Genomic DNA, 12,798 nt, shown 5'->3' on the forward strand with positions numbered 1-12,798 from the left:
AAAATAAAAGTCAATTTTGCTTGAAGATAAAGAGGGATGTCACAGCGAGCTGAAGCATACATTAAAATCAGCTAAAAGTAGTTTCACAAAAACAAAATCAGTTTGAAATTCAGCACCTCCAAATCCAAGCTGGAAAAGGTTAGAGTGTCTTCTGGTCTGGGGCAGGTCCGACCCCAGGTGAAAGAGTTCAAGTATCTTGGGGTCAGGGGCGGTCCTAGCTGGTTTGATGCCCTGGGCAGATTACATTCAGGGTGCCCCAGCGTCCTGCTTCACAACTTGGGGTTCTCTAACATTGTGTGAAGATACAGTTGAGAACTTTTGCAAATATTCTCAAATCAAGATGTGGGATTACTGAAGTCTGTCATGGTTTAATTTTTTGGGTCACAAAAATCTGACATTTTATCTGGGGTATCTACAGTTTTGTGAGCCACTATAAAATAATGTTTGTGATAAGTTATCAAATACTGAGTTGTATTTTTTGCGTTCTATTTGATTAAGGATTATTCTGATGATTAATTGGATAAAAAATTGTCATAATCTGCATAGTTTTCATATAACCACTTAAGCTAATTTGACACAATATTGGAACTGTATTAAAACATTAAACAAATAATTCAATTCCTTTATAACAGGAAAAATAAAGGTTTTATTGCTTAAAATGTGTTAATAGCATTGTTTTGCTGTTAAGTATAATCATTTGAAGCAAAGGATGGATCTGCAGCTAAAAATACTTCTAACATCAACATGGAAAAGCTCTGCGCTTTCTGCTTGACATGATAGCAATACAGTGTAAAGCTGATCTGTGGTGAATATTTTTTTTGATTAGCTGATTAATAATTGGATAACAAAAGGCACTTATTTTGTTTGTTTGTTTTTTGACAGAAATTGAACCAAGTGAAGCTAAAATTGGACCACTTATTGAGTTCTATGTAGAAGATTTTTACAGATAAAAGATGTTTTTTTTTCATCTTAAATGCAAAATGTATATATGTTTTCTACAGTTTTGGCTGAATTACTGCTCTGAATACTGTTTTTTCAGTTTTTATCCTCCAGTTAGTGATTAATGGATTACTAAATTATGTGACGATTATTTGAACAATATAGATTAATTGTTTCAGACTCAGTTGCTCTGCATTATTAATCAGAGCTTGACCTTTTCTCTCGTCCTTTAGTTCAGACGACATGGAGATGTGTTCCCTCAGGGTGCTGGAGGTGGAAGGCAGCCCCAGCCTGATGCTGCTGAGGCTCATGGGAGAGCGAGGCTGCACTATGGGTCACCTCATGGATTACCTCCAAACTCTGGGCAACACGGACGCCCTACAGTGCCTGAAACCTCCAGGTGCTGAGAAACACACGCTAACCTTTTATTACTGTTTGTTGTGAAGTATCTCAGAGCTTTTTGTTGTCATTATTTAGCTTAAAGAGGAATTTATGACTCATGTGGCAACACGCAGGTTGTGGAGAGCACTGCTCTGCACACACGTGATTAGAAGAAGAGCTCAGTCAGTTTGGGTTTTTTAAAGAGGAAACGAGATGTTTTCTTTAAGAGATATATAGCAGTGAACACAATACTGGACGTAATTTGAACTAAATGTAAATTCCAATGAACTTTTTATGTTTTTTTTTGTTTGGCTCCATAGCATTACAGATCCTCATTCAGCCGCAGTCCGTAGCTCTAATTTGTGGCCACAATCTGCGCCTCAGCTGCCATGCAGTGGGAAAATCTCCTGTCCAGTACCAGTGGTTCAAATCCAGGGAAGAGGTGAGTTGAAACAAACATGCAGGCAAACAACCACCCCAATAACTGTTAAGTAACAGATCTATATCTGTAAAGAAAGATGAGGAGTCTCCATCTGGACTCTTCACTTTGTTGTATCTGTGCCAAAATTAATGTTGGGACTCAGTTAAAATTTTACTTTAGGGTCTGGTTAATCAAAAACCATACATCAACAAAATAAACAATTTCAATTAAAAAGTGTGTTGCTAAATTGACTGATGAGGTCTGTTACTTAGGTTATTCAGCCATGTTGGTCTGCTGTTAACAATTACTTTACTCATTGATTATTCTCTCTGATTATTGGGTGAAAAAAGTTTGGGACATTCTGCAGAGCTTTCGTTTAACTTTTTGAACATTTTTACACAAAATTAGAAATTCATTAAAATATCCAATTAAGCAAATAATTTAATTACTTTTTAAGAAAATAAACTCTAATCGCCTGAAATTTTATATATGTATACATATGAGCACTGGCCGAAATATGAATATGAAATATCTCATAACTGTTTACATCTGTTGCTGCCATTTGCATTTCATATTTAATGAAAACACCACATTTGTAAAATTGTGTGTTTGTGTGTTTTTTGGGGGGGTTTTTTTAGACATTAGCTAAAAATCAAGCTTTGCGCAAGTTTGTAAAGGAAAAGCTACTTTGGGGGGAAAAAGATAGATAAAGAAACTTGCTGTAGGTGGACTGGCCGACACAGACTCTGTTTTTGCATAACTGTGTGACAATGGAAAGGATCTCTTCCAAGTCCCTGCTTCCTGGTAGAATCAGCTGTTAGAGGAACTGAAAGACTTTTTCTGGATCACTTGGATGCCACTGTTTGCTAACGCTCTTTGTCCTTTAGCTAAGCAAATATGCTTATTTCAGACATGCGGAAATTAAGTATTGCTGTCAGTTTTATGAATCACTACTATAAATCTGGTCTAAGTTAGAGCTGCATAATATATAAAATCACTGTAGTTTGGTAGGATTTCTTAGTTTGCAACTAACAATTACTTTAGTAAGCGATTTATTCTATTGAGTATCTTGATGATTATTGGATTAATCAGACAAAAATATTGTCACATTCGGCAGATTTTTCATTTAACCTTTTTGGCTTTTTTATGCAGTGTTAGAAATACATAAAAAGAGGCAAATAATTAAATTAATTTTTAAATAATAAAATAAACATTTTATTGCTCAAAATGCATTAATTTAGGTTTTGCTTAGTGAATTTGAACCTGGTGAAGCTAAAACAGCCGTTTGAGAAGCTTTGGGTAAAACATTTAACGGTGTTTCGTTCTTAAAGGCATGTAAATCCTGTACAGTTTTGGTTTAATCACTGCTCTGATTATGCTGTGTCTTTTTTTTAAGAAAATGTCCGTTTTTAGAGTCCGTATACTCCAATCAATGATTAATCAGTTACTAAATTAGTTGAAGATTATTTCAAGAATTGATTAATCACAATTATTTGACTCAGCCTTTCAGCTGATATATATTTTTAGTGGTTAAGATGCCAAACCTTATGCTGTGTGGTGGAGACATTCTGAACTTAGAAACAAATAGAGGTACAAATATGTAGGTTAATCATAAATTATATCAAATATTGTAATCTTCAGCAATGGCATCTCAATTACTTATTGTCCTGAAATAATGTATTCCTAATATAAGTAGAGTTGTTTTTTGGCAAAAATGTTGACATGAGAAGACTTTTTTTATGCAGATGTTGTGGTTGATTAATGATTGCAATGCAGATGTTGTGGTTGATTAATGATTGCAAGAGACCCACATCTTGTGCTTCCAAATTACCTCTCTTCTTCCACCATGTTTAATAGCTTGAATTAGATGTTTGCAGTGATGTGTTTGAATTTAACAGAAACCTTCTCACCTTAAATAAACATTATTTCAGAAGACAGGTGGTCCATTCAGATACAACTTTGCAAATTTTAATCTTGCTGCCAAGATGTTTTTTATTTATTTTTCTGACAAACTTCCCAAACAAGACATCCTTTATTCCTAATTGCTCTTTTATGAACTTTAGCATTTGCTATGCTTAGTGAGACCTGGAAAATCCCATATTGAAGCTCTTATTTTTATTTTTGTCCATTTTTTTAAGCATTGCACATTCTAACCTTAGAGTAAATTTGTTGAAACTTATATTACTGGTAATATTAGCAACTAAATGGTTCCCTAACTGATGATCAGCAACAATCAGGTTGCATTCACACCAGCCCTATCTAGTCTGCTTTAATCAAGCTCAATATAGTTTGTCTAGAAAGTTCATTTTGTTTGTGAATGCTTAGCCGAACTCTGATATGGACCAAAAAAGCTATCTCTGATCCACCTAAAAGTTTTGATCTTACTTTGGTTGAAGTGAACTCTGGTGCGGTTCAAATGCATATGTGAATGCAGAGACCGCTCCAAAAGCAAGAAATGGACTGCAGTGCATTCTGAGTAAATACAACTAAAACAAACTTGAGTCTAACGCTAGATGGCATGTGATCTTTTTCAGACGACCAAACAGAAATCCTACAATCTGACTCAACTCATGTTGTTTACATTTTATGAAGAAGGAAGTTGCGCTCTTCTCTTCTTCAGAGGTTTTTATGTCTTTTCCTTTAGTGGTGCTTGGTGCAGCGCCACCACAGGCGAGGAGGGGACCAGCTTTTTCCAAGGACTTGGTTCTTTTGACACAGTGTGAAGGCCAACTGCACCAGCTGAAAATAAAACAAATGTTGCAACTTTGGTCCGGTCCAACCAGCAAACTGCCAAAACTCCTGCATCTACACACCTGCTTACCAATTATAAGAGTTCAGTTCATTAGTGGCTGTGATGTTCACTGTTACAGTAGATTCCGTGGAAACATCAGGGCTGTACTTGACATTTTGAGTCACAGCTTTCCCATTGTCCTTTCATCTTTGACTTAGTTATAGAGAGAAAAAATTAAGTAAAGAGTGGAACATGGCTCCACCAACATAATTTTCATTTTCATTACCTCAGGTACCAAACAGCTTCTCTCCAGAGCTTCTGATAAGTCCCGTCCAGCTGAAAGATGCCGGCTTTTACATCTGCAGGGTCAACTGTGGCGATGCTTGTGAATTCAGCCAGTGGGCTCAGGTGGACGTCCTAAATGTCACCATGTCTTATGGTGAGACTTACACTGCAAAAACAACATTTTACCAAGTTTTTTTTTGTCTAAATTCCAATGCAAATATCTTAGTTCACTTCAAATAAGACAAAATGAAGTTGCAACTAACTTCTCAGCAAGATATATGAGCTTGTTTTAGGTCAATAAAAAAATTACTTGTTTCATTGGCAGATTATTTCAGTTATAACAAGACATTTTCCACACATTATAAGGGAAATAAACTCCCAGTGAAACTGGTGTTTTTTCTTCAATGTCAAGGAATTGTAGATTTATAACACGATCATATTTCTTAACTAGAACAAAAGTACTTGGTTTGGGAACGTTTTCACCAGTTCCTGTTGTTTTTCTTTCCATATAATAGCAGCTGAACCATGTAGTGAATAAACGAGTTGTGTTTTTCTCCAACAGCCCCAGGACAGAGTTATCAGTCCATAGATGGACGACTGAAGTTGGCAATCCATCCTCAGTTCCAGCGGCTGCATGTTGGGGAAACCCTGCAGCTGGAGTGTGGTGCTGTGGGCCGGCCGATCCCTCGATACCAGTGGCACAGGAACGGAGTGCCGATCCCAAACGCCACAAAGAGAAAACTCATGGTGATATTTTATTTTTTATCTAAGGGGCAAGGTTATGTAAAATCAACTTTTCTGAGCTTTACATCGGGTTATAATGTTGTTCTCTCATGAAAAACATACGTTGATTGTTGCTTTGATTCTTCAATGCATGTTTGAGAAATCCTTTAATATCCACGGCAACCATTCAGCTGCACAATGGGTTGCAGGATTCACCGTGTTCAGCTGCGTTCACACAACTCCCGACCCCAATAGGGATAAGGGTGAACAGATAATGGATGTGTGTGTATATATAAAACATACCATACCGTTTCTCATTTATCTTGATAAATTTCTTACCATGGGGAGAAGTTTGATTTATTTGTCACAATAAATTCCAATTAGCAATATTTAAAAACCCCTAAAACTGTTGGGATTGTTAATTTTACAAATTTTACCACAGTTTTTTATCGAGTTTCATAAAATATCAATAAATTTTACACTATGATTAAACACAGATACTGTGAGCAGTTTAATGATGCATTTCTTTATGTGACTGATGTCTGATAGAAGCTTATTAGACCAGGTTTTTGGTTTTTGGGGCTATGATTGCTGTGCCATTCAGTTATCTGAAAAAGTCGTAGTAAATAGTCACTTTTATCGTTATGACTATAATACTATAAAATATCATGATAAAACTTTAAGTCCATATCGTCCACCCTTAACTGAGAGTGAAATAGTTACTTGATTGTGTAATAAAATAGTATTGTGTGCCTGGAAAATCCATAACACCCCCGTTTCAACTCCTTTTCTGCTTTTTCACAACTCCTCTCACAAATGAAAGTTTCCTGTGTTTCAGATTCCTCAGGTAATACAAGATCATCATGGCAGGTATCGCTGCGAGATCAGCAGCAGCACGGAAAGAATGTGGACCAACGAAGTTGATGTTGTGATAGGTATGTTATGCTTTTTTGGTGCTATTAGCAGCAGCTCTTAACTCACAAAGTCTGAGCGTTTGTTTGCTTCTGTTCTCGACTGAAAGCACCAAGGATATCTGTCCAGATTTCAGGGGCAATGGAGTGCTCTGAAGGTAGAGTCGAAAGCGGTGCATGGAGTATAAAAACAGGCACACTAACTACAGCCTTACTCAAAACACTAATGTGTTCCTCTGGCTGCATCTGGGTCGTAATCTGCACGGTGGTCTGGTGGATACTAATCATTCTGACAAGGTTTAATTTCAAGATGTGATTTGCATGCATTGTTACTTAAATATAGGCCGCGGTTTTCATTTAATATAGTAAGGTGGTGATCAACAAACCCCATGAAAAGACTACAATAATGATGGAACGCATTGAACTGAACTTAGGTTGCCTTTTAACTCAAGAACAATAAAATAGCTCAACACAGTGTTACTTTTGTATTGTTTGTGGAACATTCAGGTGATAAACCCCAAAAAGGTTAATGTTTTGACCTGAAATGTTTTAAAATCCATTTGAAACACTGAAAAATTGGAATGCCAATTGTTACAAATAAGTATCTTTTACTGTTTTGAATCACTTTTATATGGCTATTTTTATAAGGATTGTTTCTAACTGAATTTTTATTGCCACCTTAGAAAAGATCAGTCTTCAAGATTCATGTTTGAAGCTGAACAAAGAAAGACTTGATCCATTGTACAACTCAACTGTGGATCACAATCTGTCACTTTTATTTAACTAAACATCTCTACAGTACAAGAAATTCCTCCAAACCCAAAAATATGCCACAAAGTCTATGTATTTAAAAATTTAGGTTATTTATCTCAAAGCTGAGTGCACAAAGATGATGTTAAACAAAACAAAACAAAAAAACCCATAGTATTTGGAAGTTGCTTTTAGTGCAGCTTTAGTTTAAGAACCCAAAATTTCAAATTAATGTTGTACTTTCTGTGGATTTAAAAAAGAAAACGTGCTAATTGGAAAAACAGAAATTGTGCAGGAATCAGTTCACATACTGACAACAAAAATATTTAGCCATAAATTATTATTGAGATCAGAAATAAAAATAGCTTGTTGAAATGCTAAATTTAGTTTTTCATGGAATTTGTTGAAAGCTGTAATTAAATATTACTAATTATCTTTATAAAAAGTAATTCTGCTAACTTAACTCTATTGCATGAAAGTTCCTAAGATCATTCCTAACTTGTCATTTACTCCCTTGTTTATAATTTTCAGCCTGACCTGGTGTGTAAAAACAAAAAAATATCATTTATGTGATTGTAATGTTTTTTTTCTTTAGATGATATTTACGCCATCGGAAGAGGTAGGATGATTAAAACTCTGCCCAGATTTTTTTCCATGATATTGCAGCTGCTTTAATTTTCTTTTCTCTGTTTTGCTGAAAATGTAGATTCCTGTGAACTTTTCCTAAATAGTTTGCCTGAGCAACTTTACGGTGAGTCTCCAGGGTTCATTAAAGTCTCAGAAAATTTAAGCAAATGTTTGTTTTTCTGCTTGGTTGATGTACAGTTTTACCAATAAAACATCAATTTCATGGTGAATTCTGAAGGAATGATGATTATCAGTTTATTTATATCATCAGCTGCATTGTATCAGACACCCAGAGTTATCCTGCTCATTCAAAAAGAAGGAAATACAATCTAAATTGACATTTAACAAGAAAATTATCAGCAGGAAAGAAAAAGTTCATGTCTCAGAAGTGACTGATGCACAGATTAACATCAAGCAGCTACAAATGTCACTGGTGTTCATCACAGGATGATCTACTTCCTTCCTCTCTCTGTTTTTTGTTATTTTTGATTTTTATCACTTTTTTTCAGAATTCATGGCAGACCCCTCAAAGTGTCGCATGTCAGACAGTTTCAGTTGTGTAATCGCTCCTTTTATTTGACCTGTTCTGATAAAGAAGTGATAAATCCAAATGAAAAATTATTGCCATCATTTTTCAAGTTTCCACATATTCAAATTCATTTATGTTGTTTTAATCTGTAATATCAGTAACAAACACACTGTGTCTCATTCATATAACTAAATTTAAAGCTGGTTGTTCTGTTTTTCATTTTTAAACAAATCTCATGATTTGGGTCCAGCTAATCAGGAACCCACATGTTTCATCCTGGGATGAATAAATAACTTTGATAATTTTGGGCAAAGATGTTAAATGTTTAATCTTTTTCATTTGTAATCAACAACAAGACATGGTTCTTCTTTTTCAGTAGAAAATTTATAGTTTTAAGATACATTCTGCAGGCGCTTGTCTTTTATATGCCTTATTTACAAACCATAAACAATCTGAGTTTAGGTAAAATATAGAGGTCAAAATTATGTGGTTGATTCTCCTTCTTGTTGACTAAGAAGTGTTTGCTCTCTGATGTAACTTTCAATAGTTTTATAGTTGAAAAAACATCAGGATGGAAGTGTTTTATAAAATTAGGGATTGACAACTATTAGTTTTTTTGTTTTAAATATCTGAAATACTACCAAACTGGTGTTGTGATTTCTCCTTTTTTAGCCACAGTTTTCACTCCACACTCTTGCTTTTTATTTTATATATTTGTGTATTTTTAAGTGTGTTGTGAGGCACAGTGGCAAAACCTCAAACTGCTGCTGCGCCTGTTACTCAGGTTGTTGCTAGGTAACCAAAGAGTGAGTGAGTTAGTTGATGCCACCAACCTGCCTTAACTTTGCGAATCTGGTTCAGAGTTTAATTGATATTCTATATATTAAATATTGATTATGCTGTCAGACCAATTATCTATTGATAATATGACTATCACGTTATATATTGCTATCGATTTATTGTCAAAATAGGTAATTTTAGCCTTATTTTATGAAAGAGACTGAAAGGGTTTATTCTTTCAGCCTTTCAGGTGTAAAAAAAACTGTACTTATTCCAGAGACGCCAACGTTATCAGCATTCAGTCACCCCAATCTGAACATGTGCATTCTTGTTTGAACAAGTAAGAAAAGAAGGGAAAACCTTCTTATGTGCAGAGTTTGATTTGAATTTTTTTATAGAAAAGCTTAGCAGAAAAACATTGCAAGACAAAAACACTGATTTATTTATTTATTCTTTTTTTCTTACAGTCTGGACTGGATTGACTGAAACTAACGATGTTTAAATAAATACGCCACAGTAGTGGGGTCAAGTCTGTCCTGACATGCATGTTTCGTTAATTAGTCTCTTGAAGTTAAATTAGGTTTGAATCCAACTACGAAGATAAAAAACATAAAAAAAACATAAAAATTGTCTTTCTAATAAATATGAAAACTGCCGTTTTCTTTGAAGATATTTGTGTATTAACAGTTTTTTTTCCCCATTCCACCTCTGTAGCAACTTGTATTTATTTTTAAGCAAATATTTTTATTGGAGATTTTTTTTTTCAAAGCTCACAAAACGACAGAACTGCTCCTACTAAGCCTTTAGAGATCTGTTATATTTACAAAACATTCTGTGCTGAGCTGGACACAATGTAACGCACAGAGAAACAAATTTGAGCTTTTTGATTTAATATGCAAAAACATATTTGCTGCAAAAAGGAAATCAAGGGGAAAAAAAACACTTGCTGTTGCCGAGTTCAATACGAACGCATTATGTAACAGATTAAGTCCATATTGTTTTTTATCTCCTTCCATCTTTCACTTCAGCGACTGACAAAGTGGCCCTGCTGATCGGTAACCTGTCATACCAGAACCACCCGCAGCTCAAGGCCCCCATGGTGGACGTGTACGACCTCACCAACCTCCTGCGGCAGCTGAACTTCAAAGTGGTTTCACTGCTGGATCTCACCGAGTCGGAGATGAGGAACGCCGTGGATGAGTTCCTGCTGCTGCTGCACAAGGGGGTTTACGGTGCGTTCAAGTCAAGTCGAGTTGTTTCTAAAGCACATTTCAACAACAAGACAATTCAAAGAACTCTACACCATAACACAGTAACACAATAATAAGTGCAGAGTTCTCAAGTCTGAACCAGAAGTCATCTACGGCCAAGTGCGTAGGAACCAGTCTGTCATTGGGGGGACGCATATCGGAAACCCGACAGATCAGTAAATAGCTTAAGCAGAAATGTCATAAACAATTGTGCCATCAACACGTCAGTAACGCGTTACTCTAATCTGGGCCTGTGTTTCAGTAACAAGTATTCCAACATGCTACTATTTACAATCTCTAAACCCAGGTTTCCAGTGTTCTGGATTTGATTCACACTGCTGTTCTGGACATTGGGGCAGGGTTTTCTCAAAGCACATCAAATTTAAACACTAAGTGTATTTTTTTTTTTGACAAGAATCAAATAAATAACTGATACAGAGGTGTTTGAAATTATTACTTCATGAAAATGAGGAAACTGCTTGTCACCATATTATTACCTGGTTGCAGTGAGAGATTCTCTTCTCAGGAGAACTGACTTCAGCACATCGCTCCATCCTCAGGTTTGCTGTACTACGCTGGACACGGATATGAGAACTATGGAAACAGCTTCATGGTGCCGGTGGACGCTCCGAACCCGTACCACTCCGCCAACTGCCTGTGTGTGCAGAGCATTCTGAAGCTGATGCAGGAGAAGGAAACGGGCCTCAATGTTTTTCTGCTGGACATGTGCAGAAAAAGGTGAGGCCATCACTTCTACTCCTACTAAGCTTCCTTTAACACAGTGCTTCTCAAATAGTGGGGCGGGCCCCCTTTGGGGGCGCGGTGCGATACCTGGGGGGGCGCGTGTGATCCTGGGGAACAGGCTTTTTTTTGGCCGTACTAGTATAAAGTGTAATTGCGCACAGTAGGCGGCAGTGGCGCTCTCATTGTTACTTCTGTCACGTTTGCGACAGTGCAACATTTTACGACTTACAAGACAACAGGTTTGCCTTGGTTAGCAGTGTTAAGTCAACAAAAAGCTCCGACTGCGTTCTGTCTATGGCCTCCGTTATTCAACAACCCCCAACATGAAAAAGTTTTTCACAGGGATGAAAAGAAAAGCGGAGAGAGACAAAGATAATTAAAGCTGCAAGCAGCCTCGAACGGCCCTCGCAGCCAAGCGCCGCTCCGGCCTATTGCCACCGCGGGGTACGAGCAACCGCCGCCTCACGCCAGCCACCACAGAAGCTCTCACGCAGTTTTCAGCGCCTCTGCCCGCACCGCGGAAGCAGTTGCTCAGTTTCCATCAACGCTGCGCACGTGCTAAGACAGAAGTTGTTGCGCAGTTTCCGCGCCCGTCCTCCGGGCGGTACGCATCTATGCGTTCGGCGGCTATCCTTCAAGATGCAAAAAAATGTGGTATAGATTCATTGGTTTAGCGAGGAAATACAGCTGGCGGATTAATGTAGGGGAGCAGTGGAGTCAAAATACATTTCAATGCTGTTTTGCTCTTTAGAGGTCAACAAAGGTCATACGTTTTCAATTTGGCGCCAGTCCGATGATCCACATGTCATTTAGAGCCGATCATATGCACGTGGCGAAGTAATGCATTTCGTCATTTCTACACCCCAATGCGGTTCGGTCAGCAGCCAGCATTCATAGAGTTCATCATGTTATCGTTTTTAGTCAGTATTCACATGATGAAACCCATATAAATTATAGAATAACAGTAAAACATACAGCAGAAAAAACATGTGACTGCCTCTTAAAAGTGGACGGGGCTACAGTGAGGTCATCAAGTGACCATGGAAATGTGTTCAGGGCTGTTCTCTAGAAAGACAGAGGAAGTGTGATGATGCAGCTGTGATCTTGCATTTGGAAGTCATTTAATGTTGATGTTTCATGGTAAATAGTGAAAGTTTTACACTAAGCCACACCCACATGCTTGATGTTAACTACAACTGAGATGTAAATGCAGTGCAACTTTGACGTTATCGTGAAATGAGTCAGGAAAATGGTGAAGGTTAAGATGTATCAGTTTAATAAACCGCACTGTTCAGTAATAAACCAAGGGCAATGCACAATAAGAGCACAGTTAACTTTCAGCACATTAGAACAATAGCACAGGCTGAATCCCATCCATTAATTAGGTATTAATCACAGGAAGTGCTGCAACTAAATATTACAACCCCAATGGATCGGTAAAAAGATACTTAGCATTTTCTCAGAGCTCTTTCAAACGACATTTTAAACATCTTCTATACATAATAACAAACAACTCTGAATTTATGAAACTGGATGTATCAAACACACTATTCAGTTTATTGAATTAGTCAAGCGCTTCGTTAGCATTAAAAACGTTGCAGGCCTCAGGCATTGGGTTAGCATCCTCCTCAGAATAACTGTTCCAAACATGACGGCTTCCAGAACCAGCAGGAAGGAATAAATTACTCACCGCACCGCGAGTTACGACTGTTTAAACGAACAGCAAT

The 12,798-nt window shown here is 37.1% G+C and overlaps 1 protein-coding gene across 2 annotated transcripts in view; it reads left to right on the forward strand.

The window, feature by feature from the left end:
- Positions 1-12,798, forward strand: part of malt1 (MALT paracaspase 1) — a 28,450-nt gene that overhangs the window by 570 nt on the left and 15,082 nt on the right. The window contains exons 2-11 of one of the 2 annotated variants that reach the window (XM_055039718.1): positions 1,173-1,339; positions 1,641-1,762; positions 4,764-4,911; positions 5,320-5,504; positions 6,319-6,415; positions 6,502-6,549; positions 7,737-7,760; positions 7,848-7,892; positions 10,106-10,309; positions 10,888-11,065. In XM_055039718.1, coding sequence (XP_054895693.1) covers positions 1,173-1,339; positions 1,641-1,762; positions 4,764-4,911; positions 5,320-5,504; positions 6,319-6,415; positions 6,502-6,549; positions 7,737-7,760; positions 7,848-7,892; positions 10,106-10,309; positions 10,888-11,065 — 1,218 coding nt within the window. The remainder of the gene's footprint in view (positions 1-1,172; positions 1,340-1,640; positions 1,763-4,763; positions 4,912-5,319; positions 5,505-6,318; positions 6,416-6,501; positions 6,550-7,736; positions 7,761-7,847; positions 7,893-10,105; positions 10,310-10,887; positions 11,066-12,798) is intronic. The other variant, XM_055039719.1, reaches the window with a different exon arrangement.

Source organism: Poeciliopsis prolifica, unplaced genomic scaffold (assembly GCF_027474105.1).
Source record: "Poeciliopsis prolifica strain line A6 unplaced genomic scaffold, Auburn_PproV2 SCAFFOLD014, whole genome shotgun sequence".
In the NCBI taxonomy this organism is placed as follows: domain Eukaryota; kingdom Metazoa; phylum Chordata; class Actinopteri; order Cyprinodontiformes; family Poeciliidae; genus Poeciliopsis; species Poeciliopsis prolifica.